This window comes from Oryctolagus cuniculus, chromosome 20 (assembly GCF_964237555.1).
Source record: "Oryctolagus cuniculus chromosome 20, mOryCun1.1, whole genome shotgun sequence".
Lineage (NCBI taxonomy): Eukaryota > Metazoa > Chordata > Mammalia > Lagomorpha > Leporidae > Oryctolagus > Oryctolagus cuniculus.
The window spans coordinates 47,262,851-47,274,846 of record NC_091451.1 but is presented as its reverse complement, the minus strand read 5'-3'; the positions used below and the strand labels follow the sequence as shown (position 1 = coordinate 47,274,846).

General features: G+C 65.6%; 1 protein-coding gene across 2 annotated transcripts; it reads right to left on the bottom strand.

Moving 5' to 3' along the window:
- Nucleotides 1-2,933: 2,933 nt before the first annotated feature.
- On the bottom strand, nt 2,934-11,973 carry TEX22 (testis expressed 22). Of its 2 annotated transcripts, XM_070065471.1 has the most exons (4): nt 11,790-11,973; nt 11,299-11,493; nt 3,215-3,343; nt 2,934-3,130 (listed from the first exon to the last, which is right to left on the bottom strand). In XM_070065471.1, exons 2-4 carry the CDS (start codon nt 11,452-11,454, stop codon nt 2,951-2,953), a joined length of 465 nt encoding a protein of 154 aa, XP_069921572.1. In that variant the 5' UTR covers nt 11,455-11,493; nt 11,790-11,973; the 3' UTR covers nt 2,934-2,950. The 2 variants fall into 2 exon arrangements, with proteins under 2 accessions (XP_069921572.1, XP_069921571.1); XM_070065470.1 differs by lacking the exon at nt 11,790-11,973 and having other exon boundaries at nt 11,299-11,756.
- Between the last annotated feature and the right edge of the window lie 23 nt (nt 11,974-11,996).

The following is an 11,996-nucleotide window of genomic DNA, read 5'->3' as shown; positions in this document are numbered from 1 at the left end:
GGGAGCTGACGCTTGGAGGGAGGCTGGGGCCCCGGGGCTGGTGTAGTCAGGGCCGTTGGGGTGGGAGTCCTGGAGAGGCGGCCAGCGGGCCTGGAGTTGAGTTGCTGGGTGGGACCCGGGGTGCTTCCTTCACGGCTGGCCGAAGAGCTGCCTGGGTGGGGGGAGCAGGTGGGACGCTACCCGCGTCCTGCTCACAGGCCTCAAGCCGCACCCAAGGGCCCCTCCACCAGCCCCCCCCCCCACGAAGGCCCAGGGCCGCCGCCGGAAGCTGCCCGGAGGCGGCGACCAGCAGTCCCTGCTCCCAGCTTGAGGGAGAGAGGCCTGCTGCAGGGCCAGGCCAGCCGCTGGAGAGAGGCCACAGAGGGCAGTGCCCAGAGGCCGCTGCCCAGTCGGGCGCTTTCCTGAGGGACGTGGCACCCAGGTGCACCCCACACCACGGCCCTGCCCTCAGTCATGGCCAGAGCCAGGCAGCTGTGCACGCGCTGGGCAAGCGGCCCCAGCAAGGCGTGAGTGCCGCTGGTCCTGGGGTCTTCGGTGCCCAAATTCAACACGCAGGGGCTCAGATCTCGGGAGAGCGTCCAAGCCTCAGAGCTGGCTCCCGGCACGAGGCCTGGACAGTGCCTGGGCCCCGCCAGCCCGTGGGAGAGCCCCTGCAGCTCCCGGCCCAGCCCCAGCCCCTTGTGGGCATCCGGAGAGTGACCCAGTGCTGGGAGATGCTCTCTCTGCCTCTCCCTCTGCCTGTGGCTCTACCTCTGAAATAAATAAAACCTTTAGACACAGAAATATCTGGAGCGATCTTCACAGCCGTTACTCCAGTGATAGTGATCAAATTCTGGGTGTGTGTTTATGAACTGTGAGGTTTTTTTTAAGATTTATTTATATATTTAAAGGCAGAGTTACACAGAGAGAGATCTTCCATCTATCTGCTGGTTCACTCCCAGATGGCCTGGGGCTGGGGCTGGGCCGGGCCAGGAGTCGGGAGCCGCCTGCGGGTCTCCACAGGTGCAGAGGCCCAGGCACATTAGCAGGGAGCTGGATCAGAAGAGGAGCAGCGGCACTCAAATCAGCGCTCCTGCGGGTGCCTGAGGGTGCCTGAGGCCAGCGTCCCAGGAGGGGGCGTCCCAGGAGGGGGCTTAGCCCCTACCAACTGCGTCCTTGGCTCTGTCGTTTAGTTTACTAGTAAACAAGTATTTTTGCAAAGCCAACAAACGGCGGCGCTGGGCACCACCACCCAGTGGCCCTGGAGGAGGCCACAGGTGTCCTCTCCCAGAGAGCCAGTGTGGCTGGTGGCTCGGGGCACTCAGGGGCCAGTGGGCTATGGGGCCAGCCTCAGGGCGCCTGCCAAGGGGACCCCTGCTCCACGAGGACCCCCGAGCAGCAGCCCCGCGTCTGGGGAGCAGGCTTGGCTGGCCGGCACGGCCGTGTGGTCACACAGCAGCAGCGGGCAGAGGCAACACCCTCACCACACCGTGCCGTGGACTTTGGCTGGGTCTCCAGCTCCTCTCGGTTCCACAAGCTGCGAAGCCCCGTTCTGCATATCCTAGGGTGACCCGGCCGCTCCGTCCCAGGGTTCCCCCGCCAGGCACCATCCTGTGGGAGCAGCTCGCTCCTTGCCCGAGAGCCACAGGACTGTGCCCAGAGCCTGTGCTTGGTGACGCCGGTCAGCCTCAAACTGGGCATGGTCCAGTGGGGTTCCCTGAGCACTCACGGGACACAGCTCTGCCCGCATCGCCATCTTCGCCCAGGTACCTTGGGTACCGTGTCCTGGCAGCAGCTACAAACCCAGCTGTGACACCAAAACAGTCTCCAGGCATCCCCGTCCCCAGAACCACACTCTGCTGGAAGAACCGGTGCTGTCAGTGGTCCCAGAGACCCAGCCTTCCTACTGAGGAGGGTGGCCACTTCCACCACCAGAGGGCGGCAGAGGGGCGCTGGGGTCAGCTGCTGCTGCCCAGGGGCAGGTTCCCTGAAAGCAGCCCTCAGGGCCATCCCAGTGCCCCACCACTGACCCCAGCTTCGGGGGTGCCCAAGTGAGACCAGACCTGGCAGGACAGGCCCCGCCAGGCCCCCGACTCTACTCCCCCGAGGAGGGGAGTGGGGCCCTGATGTCCTCTGGGGCCCTGCCCAACGCCCCCCACCTCCTTCCCCCATCCCTCAGGACGTCCCCACAGTGGCCGTGTCTCTATGGTCAGCCCCAGGGGGCCCGAGAGGTTCCAGCAGGACGCTGCAGAGAGATGGGGTGAAGCAGCACCAGCTGTGTGACCCTGGAAGGCTTCCTAGAGGAGGCAGCACCATCCTCAAGACATGGGGGGAGGAGGGGAGGGAGGCAGGAGCAGGGGACTCCTGTGGGGCTGGGAATCCAGTGTCCAGGGCCAGCAGGGGTGTGGGCCCTGGCAGGCAGGCAGGTGTAGGGGGTCCCAGTGTCTGCAGAGGCACTCACTGACTGCAGGACCCCCGCCCCCCCCCCCCCCCCCCGTCCCCTCCAGCCCCGGAGCGTCTGAGGGCCACCACCTGCAGACAAGTCACCACCGCAGGCCTGGGCCCCGCCGGCCCCGCCCACCACCAGGTTTGATGGCAGAGGCTGGGAGGTGTGGCCTTCTCCAGGGAGCCTCTGAGATGGGCACACAGGGACCCTGGGCCAGACACCCCCCCGCAGCAGGGCCTCAGGACACAGACCCTGGGCAGTCATCACTGGACCGCCTCCCCCTGGGGAGGAGGTCGGGATTCGGCTGCCTGGGGGTCAAGCTTCCCCCACACCCCCCTCAGCGCTCCGCCCCCTGTGCAGCCGTGGAGGAGGAGGGCGGAGGAGGGTCCCCAGAGGTCCTCTCTGTCCTGCTGCTCCCCCCACCCCCGTCAGTGCTCCCTGGTGCCACGCAGACAGGGCTGCCCACTGCCCACCCTAGGCCCCAAGGAAACGCGCCGGACGCCAGACGCTGGGCTGAGCGGGCTCTTAAGGGGGGGGCGGCCTCGAGGTCCGGGCCTGGACAGTCGCGTGCTGCCAGAAGGGCGCGCTCCGGGTCAGGAAGGCTTGGAAGGCGTTGGTGGACGCCGCGGAGCGCGGCGGCTGGGGGAGCAGCACGTCTCTGTCCACGTCCTCGGACACCAGCTCAGCCACCATCTGCGCGATGTCCTGCGGGTGGCAGAAGGGGTCAGGCGCGCGCGAGGCCGGGAAGCGCGGCCGCAGGGAGGGGCAAAGGCCTCCGCGCCAGCGCACCGTGCAGCGGGAGGCGTCCCTGGCGACGTCCGGCCTCTCCCGGGCGCCCAACACGGCCAGCCGCCGGCGCTCGTCGATGCTGACGCTCCAGTGGCGGCTCGGGCGCCCGCGCGGCGGCGGCTCACACACCTGCGGGGACAGGGCAGGGGTCCTGCGCGGCCAGGCCCGGGCGGCGGGCGCACGGCCCCTCCCCGCGCCCGCCGCGGTCCGCGCAGGCGCCCCGGGACCCGCGGGGCCTCCTGCGGCCGGCGGGGTGGCTGCTCCGCGGGGGCTCCGTGCGCGGACCCGCGCTTCGCGGTCCAGCAGCTACCCCCGACCAGGACTGGGGAGGCGGCCTGCTCTGCGCCCCTGGAAACGCGGAGTGGGGGAGGGCTTGGGTACAAAGCACCGAGACTCATGAATCCCCAGGGACAAAAGAGCAGGCACCAGAGAGGCGGGAGGAGGCTGGGCGAGGCCTGCAGGATGACCCCAAAATTTAAAATAGGCTGCCCGAAGCTAGGGGTCCGGGTGCACCCCCAAAGTCACCAGAAGCAAGGGCTCCAGGAGGCGCGCTCACCGCTCACGGAGCCTGAACACTGGGCCACAGCCCGAGGCAGCAGGGGTCCAAACACTCAGGGCCTTAGGCGGGGAGGCCGAGGCAGGTGGGTTCTGGGCACACATGAGCGCAGGCAGCCAGCCAGTCTCAGCAGCACAAAGCCCTCGCGTGCACAGAGCTGCGAAGTGGGGGGACCTCGAGAGGAACAGGTGCTGGAGGTCTGGTCACCCACCCTTCCCTGTGCACTCGGAGCCCCTCCCCACCCCAGGCTGATGCAGGAGGTGGGGTCCCAGATCAGGAGGCAGCGCTTATGCGTGGGCCTGCAGACGGCTCAGCTGGCCATGCCCATGTGGGGGCCCAGCAGAAGGGTCCTCTCTGGACACTGACCCTCTCGGCTCCTGCACCTGCCCCTCCTCCACCTGTAAGACACCCACTGTGTGCCGGGCATTGTAGCTGAGCCTGCTGACCCCTCGCTCCGCGACCTGTGGCCTCTCAAACTGAGACAATAACTACGTTCAAAAAGTCAGTGCCACACACTGCAGCCCCTGCCCTCCCATCATGGGCTGCGGCAGTGCAGCCTGGCACTGGGTGCAGACAGATGCTCCTCCAGGAGGGGACAGGCTGCAGAGCAGAGGCCTGCGGCCTCCAGGCTAGGGCGCCAAGGCTGAGCCCCCACAGCTCCGGCTGGCCGGGCTGCAGACCACAGGTTGAGCAGGAGGGAGCCGGGCTCTGCCCAGGGACCACCAGCGGCTGTGGAAGGCAGAGCCCAGAGCAACCAGCCAGGCGAGGAAGCGGCTCCCACACCATCACCGCCGTTCTCAGAGGACAAGGAGGCGGGTGGGGGGAAGGCCATGGGGACAAGGAGTGGGCTCCAGCAGGGATGTGACACTGAGCCCCCAGGGCTCAGCCCCTCCTCCACTTCCCTGCCCACAGATGCCAACCGGCCTCTGGGGAAGACCCCCAACAGTGAGGCCCACCCCAAAACACAAGCCTGGGCAGACAGGCCCCTGCTGTGGCCTGGGGAGGCAGCTGAAGGTGCTCAGGCCCCCACACCCACCTGGAGACCCGGATGCAGGTCCAACACTGACCTCTGCACACGCACACACACACATGCACACACGACACGCTCTTCCCGGAGCTGAAGGAACAGGGCCCCAGGCTGAAAGGGCCCACAGGTAAAGGAGACCCCCCCCCCACGCCCGCCGAGCCGGTGAAGCACAGAGCAGAACACAGGTGAGAGGAGGAGCAGCCCCGAAGCCTTCATAGCAGGGAGGCCGAGGCCAGCAGGGTGGGGGGTGCCTTAAACCCCCCCAGGGCGCGGCCTGTGGCCGAGTGGGCAAGCCCATCTGCCTCACTGCCACACCACACAGGCGCCGGTTCGTGTCCTGGCTTCTCCAGCTCTCTGCTTCAGCCTGGGAAAGCAGTGGACGATGGCCCGAGTGCTTGGGCCCCTGCACCGTGTGGGAGACCCGGAAGAAGCTCCTGGCCCTGGCTTCAGATCAGCCAAGCCCCGGCAGTTGTGGCCTTTTGGGGAGTCAACCAGTGGATAGGAGACGTCTCTCTCTTGCCAGCGCCGCTGCTCACTAGGCTAATCCTCCGCCTGCGGCACCAGCACCCTGCGTTCTAGTCCCGGTTGGGGCGCAGGGTTCTAGTCCCAGCTGCTCCTCTTCCAGTCCAGCTCTCTGCTGTGGCCCAAGTGCTTGGGCCCTGCACCCGCATGGGAGACCAGGAGGAAGCACCTGGCTCCTGAATTCGGATCGGCACAGCGCACCGGCTATAGCAGCCATTTGGGGGGTGAACCAACGGAAAAGGAAGACCTTTCTCTCTGTCTCTCTCACTAACACTACCTGTAAAAAAAAAAAAAAAAAAAAAAAGAAGAAGAAGAAGACCTCTCTCTCTAACTCTGCCTCTCAAATAAATAAATCTTAAAAAAAAAAAAAAACCTGAAAGACAAGGATTTTTTGCAGATTCTTCACCCAAGCAAAGCGGCACTCAAGCGTGGGGGGCCAGGCTGAGGGGGGCCGCTCCAGCCACTCGGGTCCTCCTGCTCAGGCCAGGCGGCTGCTTTGACCCACTCTGAGGCTGTCACAGCACCTGGCCCAGGGCGGCTTCCTGTACCCCCGCAGCCCTCCCCTGCCCTGGACAGCGCTTGAGCCCCGCCCACAGGCACAGTGGTGGGTGAGTGGTGCCGGCCCGGGAGTCTGAGCGGGTCAGTGCCGGTCCCCCTCCCCACTTCCTCATCCATCAGAGGCCCGTCCTCTAGCAGGGCAAATGCACCTTTATGTCCACCACTCCTGTCCTCTGTAAAAGGGTCCTGGGTGCGCACGCCTTCCCCTGCACACACACTGCCGCCCTCTGTGACAGGCGCCTGTCTGTCACACCGTGAAGGTGCCCTCAGGTCTGTGTCTGGCGCCACAGGGGCACAGTCCTCAAGATCAAAGTCGCAGTCACACCTGTGCTGCCCAGCCTCAAGGCCACCAAGGAGCCCCCCCGCCTGAGCTAAGTAGGGAAGGACACTGCACAGTGCTGGAGTGTGGCTCCCACTCCCGCTCCCCCACGGCAGCCGCCATCCTGAGGGTGCCCGTGAGGCTGCTGTGCTGGGCAGGGTGGCAGGTGCTTGGCCGTCCCAGAGCACGGGCCCCGCCTCACTCAAGATCGCAGCCGAGGGGCAGGTGGCGCCCGGCAGCACCGCTGCAGCCAAGCTGCCACTCAGCCCGGCTTCCCCGCAGCCCACCCAGCTCCCTGCCGGTGCAGCTGGGAGGCAGCAGATCAGAGGCCCCAGCCACCCCTGCTGGAGACACCCATGGAGTTTGGGGCTCCCAGCCCACTGTTGTGGCCACCTGGGCAGTGGAGGAGGAAAGAACCTGCGTCACCCTGTCCTTCCCAGAGTCACCCACTTTTTAAGCTCTCAGAGGACTGCGACCTGAGACGACCGAAGCACCTGCTCCACAGCTCCCAGTCCCTGGGCTGCAGGCGGAGACGACGCTGGTCTACGCTACTGAACTCGGGGAATTTCCTTTCCTTTTTTAATTTTTTTTTAATTTTTGACAGAGCTATAGACAGAGAGAGAGAGAGAGAGAGAGAGAGAGAGAGAGAGAGAGAGACAGAAAGGTCTTCCTTCCGTTGGTTTACCCCCAAAATGGCCGCTACAGCTGGCGCTGCGCCGGCCCGAAGCCAGGAGCCAGGTGCTTCTCCTGGTCTCCCATGGGGTGCAGGGTCCAATCACCTGGGCCATCCTCCACTGCACTCCCGGGCCACAGCAGAGAGCTGGCCTGGAAGAGGGGCAACCGGGACAGAACTGACGCCCATTTGGGATGCTGGCACCACAGGTGGAAGATTAGCCAAGTGAGCCACGGTGCCGGCCCCATATCCTTTTCTTAAAGATATATTTATTTTCTATTTGAAAGAGAGAGAGAGAGAGAGAGAGAGAGAGGTCTCCTATCTGCCGGTTCACTCTGTAAATGATGGCAATGACTGGAGCTGGACCAGTCTGAGGCCAGGAGCCAGGAGCTTCATCCAGTGGCCACAGGGGCCCAAGCACTCCGGCCATCTTCTGCTGCTATCCGAGGTGCATTAGCAGGGAGCTGGATTGGAAGTGGCGCAGCTGGGTCTCAAACCAGCGCCCCTGTGGGTGCTGGCAGCACAGGCGGCGGCTTTACCTGTTGCTGATGCCGCCAGCCTTGAGGTCTCTCAGGCAGCAACAGATGCTCACGGCCACAAGTGCTGCGCACCTTCAGAACAAATGTTCCAGATTCCTGCCGAGTTTGCTTTTTAAGAATGCGGGTCGCACCCAGTTACTTCTGGGAAACTTGGCAGCTTCATTCACAGGCACCGGCACCGGCACCCGGACCGTGGCTGAGAGGCCCCGGCACACTCGGGAGCGCCGGCAGCGCCGTGCAGCACGCAGGGAGGGCTTCGAGCTCTCCGCCCCAGCCGGGCGGGCCCTGAAGGGCGATCCTCTGTCCCAAGTCTCTGCACTCCTGCTCTTATTTCTCAGTTGGCGCGTGTGGCCCTTCCCGGCAGGCAGCCATTGGCTGCAAACATCGCCTGTTCAGATGTTTATGACAATTTCCTTTTCTTGACTTGGGATTTGTCATCATGGCGCTACCGGGCGCCCTTGTGGTGATGGCTGCCCTGCCCCTCCCCCCGCAGTGTATCCAGAATCTCCAGGCTTTTCCTAAAAAGATGTTTATTTGAAAGGCTGTGGGACAGAGGAGACAGAAGGCTCTTCCATCTGCTGGTTCTCTGTAGAGGCCAGCCAGAAGCCAGGAGCCCGGAGCCCCATCCGGGTCCCCACGGGGGGCAGGGACCCGAGCACTCGGGCCATCCTCCACGGCCTTTGCACACACTGGTAGGAAGCTGGATTGGAAATGGAGCAGCCGGGACTCCAACACGGGGTGCAGGCGTCACGGTGGCACCCACTGTGTCACAATGCAGCCTACAGGTGCTGCTGATTCAGTCCACCCTTTACCTATTTGAACAGTGTGTGGGGGGGAGCTATGAACACACACACACACACACAGAGGAGGGGGAGGGGGAGAGGGGTGAGGGGGAGAGGGGGAGGGGGAGAGGGGAAGCAGACAGAGAGGGGGAGGGAGGGAGAGAGGGGGAGGGAGAGAGAGGGAGGGGAGGGAGGAGGGGAGGGAGAGGGGAGAGGGGGAAGGGTAGGGGGAAGGAGAGGGAAGGAGGGGGAAGGGGAGGGAGAGGGAAGGAGGGGAAGGGGAGGGAGAGGGAAGGAGGGGGAAGGGGAGGGAGAGGGAAGGAGGGGGAGGGAGAGGGGAGAGGGAGAGTGGGAGAGGGGGAGAGGAGGAGAGGGGGAGGGGGGAGGGGGGAAGGGAAGGGGGAGAGGGGGAAGGAGGGGGAGGAGGAGGGAGAGGAAGGAGGGGAGAGGGGGAGGGGGGAGAGGAGGAGAGGGGGAGGGGGAGAAGGGCAGAGGGGGAAAGGGGGAAGGAGAGGGAGGGGAAGGGGAGGGGGGGAGGGGGAGGGGAAGAGGGAGGGAGGGGAGAAGGGGAAGGAGACAGAGAGGGGGAGGGGAGGGAGAGAGAGGGAGGGGAGGGAGGAGGGGAGGGGGAGGGAGAGGGAAGAGGGGAAGGGGAGGGAGACAGAGAGGGGGAGGGGGGAGAGAGAGGGAGAGGGAGGGGAAGGAGGGGGAGGAGGAGGGAGAGGGGAAAGGGGGAGGGGGAAGGAAAGGGGGAGAGGGAGGCAGAGGGAGACATCTCCCTCCCACTGGTTCACTCCCCAAATGCCAGCAACAGCCAGGGCTGGAGCAGGAAGACCCCCGTGCATGGAACACAGCCCAGGGCTCCTGTGTGGGCCGGGACTCGGCCTCTGGAGCCCTCACGGTTGCCTCCTGCAAGGGCCACCCTTCCCGCTGTGGAGCAGCGCGCGGCCTGGTGCCTCCTCTCGCCGCTGCTCACGGCAGCCTGCTGTCTCACACGGGCCACAGCATCGCCCTCATCCGGGCCACCTGGACCCCGTGCTCACGAAAGGTCTCGTCCAGGGCTCGGAACTCACGGATGTGCTGCAACTCAGCCTCTCCCGCACTGCGCTCAGCCTGCTTCTCGTGGGGGACACGTGGCCCCGGCTTTCTGCACAGAGCGCCACAGCGTAACTGGGGTCTGCAGGCAGGTGGGCGGCCTCCTGGTTTCCCATCATTGTGCTGCTCCTGGGCCCGGTCCTCACCGCCCAACACCGGCCTAGGCCCCTTTGCCCTGAACTCTGCCTGTGTCGCCCATCAGCAGCTGCACGGTGCCCCTGGAGCCCCCAGGCTGGGTTTCTTGTCCTGCTGCTCAAGGCCCCGCAGGGCTGTCACCGAAGTTCCTTTCGAGGGGCCAGTGCTGTGGCACACGCAGTGAAGCCGCCGCCTGGCACGCGGCATCTGGGAACACAGCACCACTTCCAGTCCCAGCTGCTTGCTCACGCGCCTGGGAAAGCCATGGAAGATGCCCAAGCACTCGGGTCCCCGCACCTGCGTGGGAGACCCAGATGAGGCTCCTGGCTTCCACCCGGCGCAGCCCTCTGGGGAGTGGACCACAGATGGAGGCTCCCTGTCTCTGCCTTCCAAATCTTTACAAGACAGAGGAAGCGCCCCCACCTTTCCGGTTTATTCCTGTGAGCCGAGTGCAAGAGCCTCGCTTCTAGAGCTTTCAGCCTGCCTCCGAAGAGACCAATCAATTTCTTTTCTTTTTTTTTTTTTTTTTTTTTTTTTTTTTGACAGGCAGAGTGGACAGTGAGAGAGAGAGACAGAGAGAAAGGTCTTCCTTTGCCGTTGGTTCACCCTCCAATGGCCGCCATGGCCAGCGTGCTGCGGCCGGCGCACTGCGCTGATCCGACGGCAGGAGCCAGGTGCTTCTCCTGGTCTCCCATGGGGTGCAGGGCCCAAGCACCTGGGCCATCCTCCACTGCACTCCCTGGCCACAGCAGAGAGCTGGCCTGGAAGAGGGGCAACTGGGACAGAATCCGGCGCCCCGACTGGGACTAGAACCCGGTGTGCAAGGCGGAGGATTAGCCTAGTGAGCCACGGCGCCGGCCGAGACCAATTTCTTTAAAATGTATTTGTTGGAAAGGCAGAGGACAGGGGAAATTGGGTGGGGAGAGCCAGTGAGAGATCTTCCATCTGCTGGTTCACCCCCGAATGGCTGCAGCAGCCAGGGCTGGGCCAGGAGCTTCATCCGGGTCTCCCACGTGAGCGCAGGGGCCCAAGCACTTAGCCACCCTCTGCTGCTTTCCGAGGCCATAGCAGGGAGCTGGCTGGGAAGTGGCGCAGCCAGGACTCGGATCAGCACCCATATGGGACGCTGGCGTCACAGGGTGGGGCTTCACCTGCTCCGCCACAGCGCCAGCCAGACAGCACCGATTTCTGCACAGCTCTTGCACCCCTCCCTGTGGGACAGTCACACCCTCTCAGCCCCGCTCCTGCACAGCCAGGGGAGGAGGAAGGATGGACTGGCCTTGTGCGCCCAGCAGGGCCTGGGAGTCAGGGACCAGGCTTGCGCTGCCACCTCCCCCCATGCAGGCGTGGTCCCTCCTCAGTCCCACCCTGCTGTGAAGGCTGGGGGTCAGGGACCTTGGTCTGGCACTGTTCCGGATGCCTGGGGTCCAGGCTGGGAGAGGGCGGGCTCAGGACCCCTGTTAGCCAACCAGAGGCTTCCTGGGAGGCGACCCCTGAGGGCCCCTTGGCAAGGGGACACAAGGCAGACACTGCAGACTCAGCCCAGCAAGGTGGGGCTTGGTGGAGAGCACCACACCCCCGCCCCCGCCCCCGCCCTGAGGTCCAGGTTGGAGCTGTCGTGAGCAGCTTCCCTCTGACCGCTCCCGATGGGGAGGCCCGGGGGTGCTGTGGGCAGGGTCCGGGCAGCTCTCCGGAGCCCTACTCCTGGCCTCAGCTGGCTGCTCCGCAGTGCCCAGCAGAGGGAGCCGCCCACGCTCGCGGGAGGCAGATGGGCGGCTCCCACTCTATCCTCCTGAGGCCCGCTAGGCCGCCAGGGTCGCGGGGCCAGCTCCTGGGGACTGCGGAGAGCAGCCGCGCGCCCGGCTCCGTCCTGCTTACCCAATCCTGCATCTGCAGTCCCTGCTGAGCGCTGCTCTGGGCCCCGGGCGGGCCCCAGGCAGCCGTCCTGGGCACGGAGGAAGCGGACTGCCCGGGCTCCCGGGGGGGCTGCACCTCTGCCTTCTTGCCGCCGGGGGCCGCCTTCCTGATGTCCATCTCTGCCCAGGCAGGCCGCAGGTCCGCACGGCTGCGACTCTGGGGAAGGAGCAGGACCCCGCGGCTCCTCGGGTAGACGGTCTTCCGGCCGCTGCTCAGACGCTGTCCGCGGGTCCCGGGCCGGGGCCTCCAGGGTAGCCCCCAGCGCTCGCGGCCACGTTCCTCCACGCCAGCGCCCCAACCAAACGGACGCCACGCCCCCTGACCCTACTACCCTTCGTCCAGGGACCCGCCCCCTGCCCCCCCTCCCCGCAGCCTAGGGCAACCCCTCGGACCCTCAGCTTTCAGTGGCCGTTCTTGGGACCCCCGCCCGCCCCTGTGCACTGTGACCTCACCTCCACCTCCCAGACCGCACCCAAGGCCCGCCCTTTCTGGAGGGACAGTGGGGGCCGGCCCAGGGGACAGGGGACAGAGGACAGATGCCTGCTCTGGCTGGCGGGCCCGCAAGGCAGGTGTCGCCCGGCAACTGTGCCTCAGCCGGCGTCGCACCTGCGCCTTGGCCTCGCCTGTCGCGCGCGCCCCGCATGCTCAGTTTGCGCCCT

Coding starts and splice junctions, on each gene's coding strand:
- TEX22 (XM_070065471.1), bottom strand. CDS start 11,454: ATGGACATCAGGAAGGCGGCCCCCGGCGGCAAGAAGGCAGAGGTGCAG. Junction 3,344..11,298: donor GACTGCAGATGCAGGATTGG/GTAAGCAGGACG, acceptor CTGTCCCCGCAG/GTGTGTGAGCCGCCGCCGCG. Junction 3,131..3,214: donor GGGACGCCTCCCGCTGCACG/GTGCGCTGGCGC, acceptor TGCCACCCGCAG/GACATCGCGCAGATGGTGGC.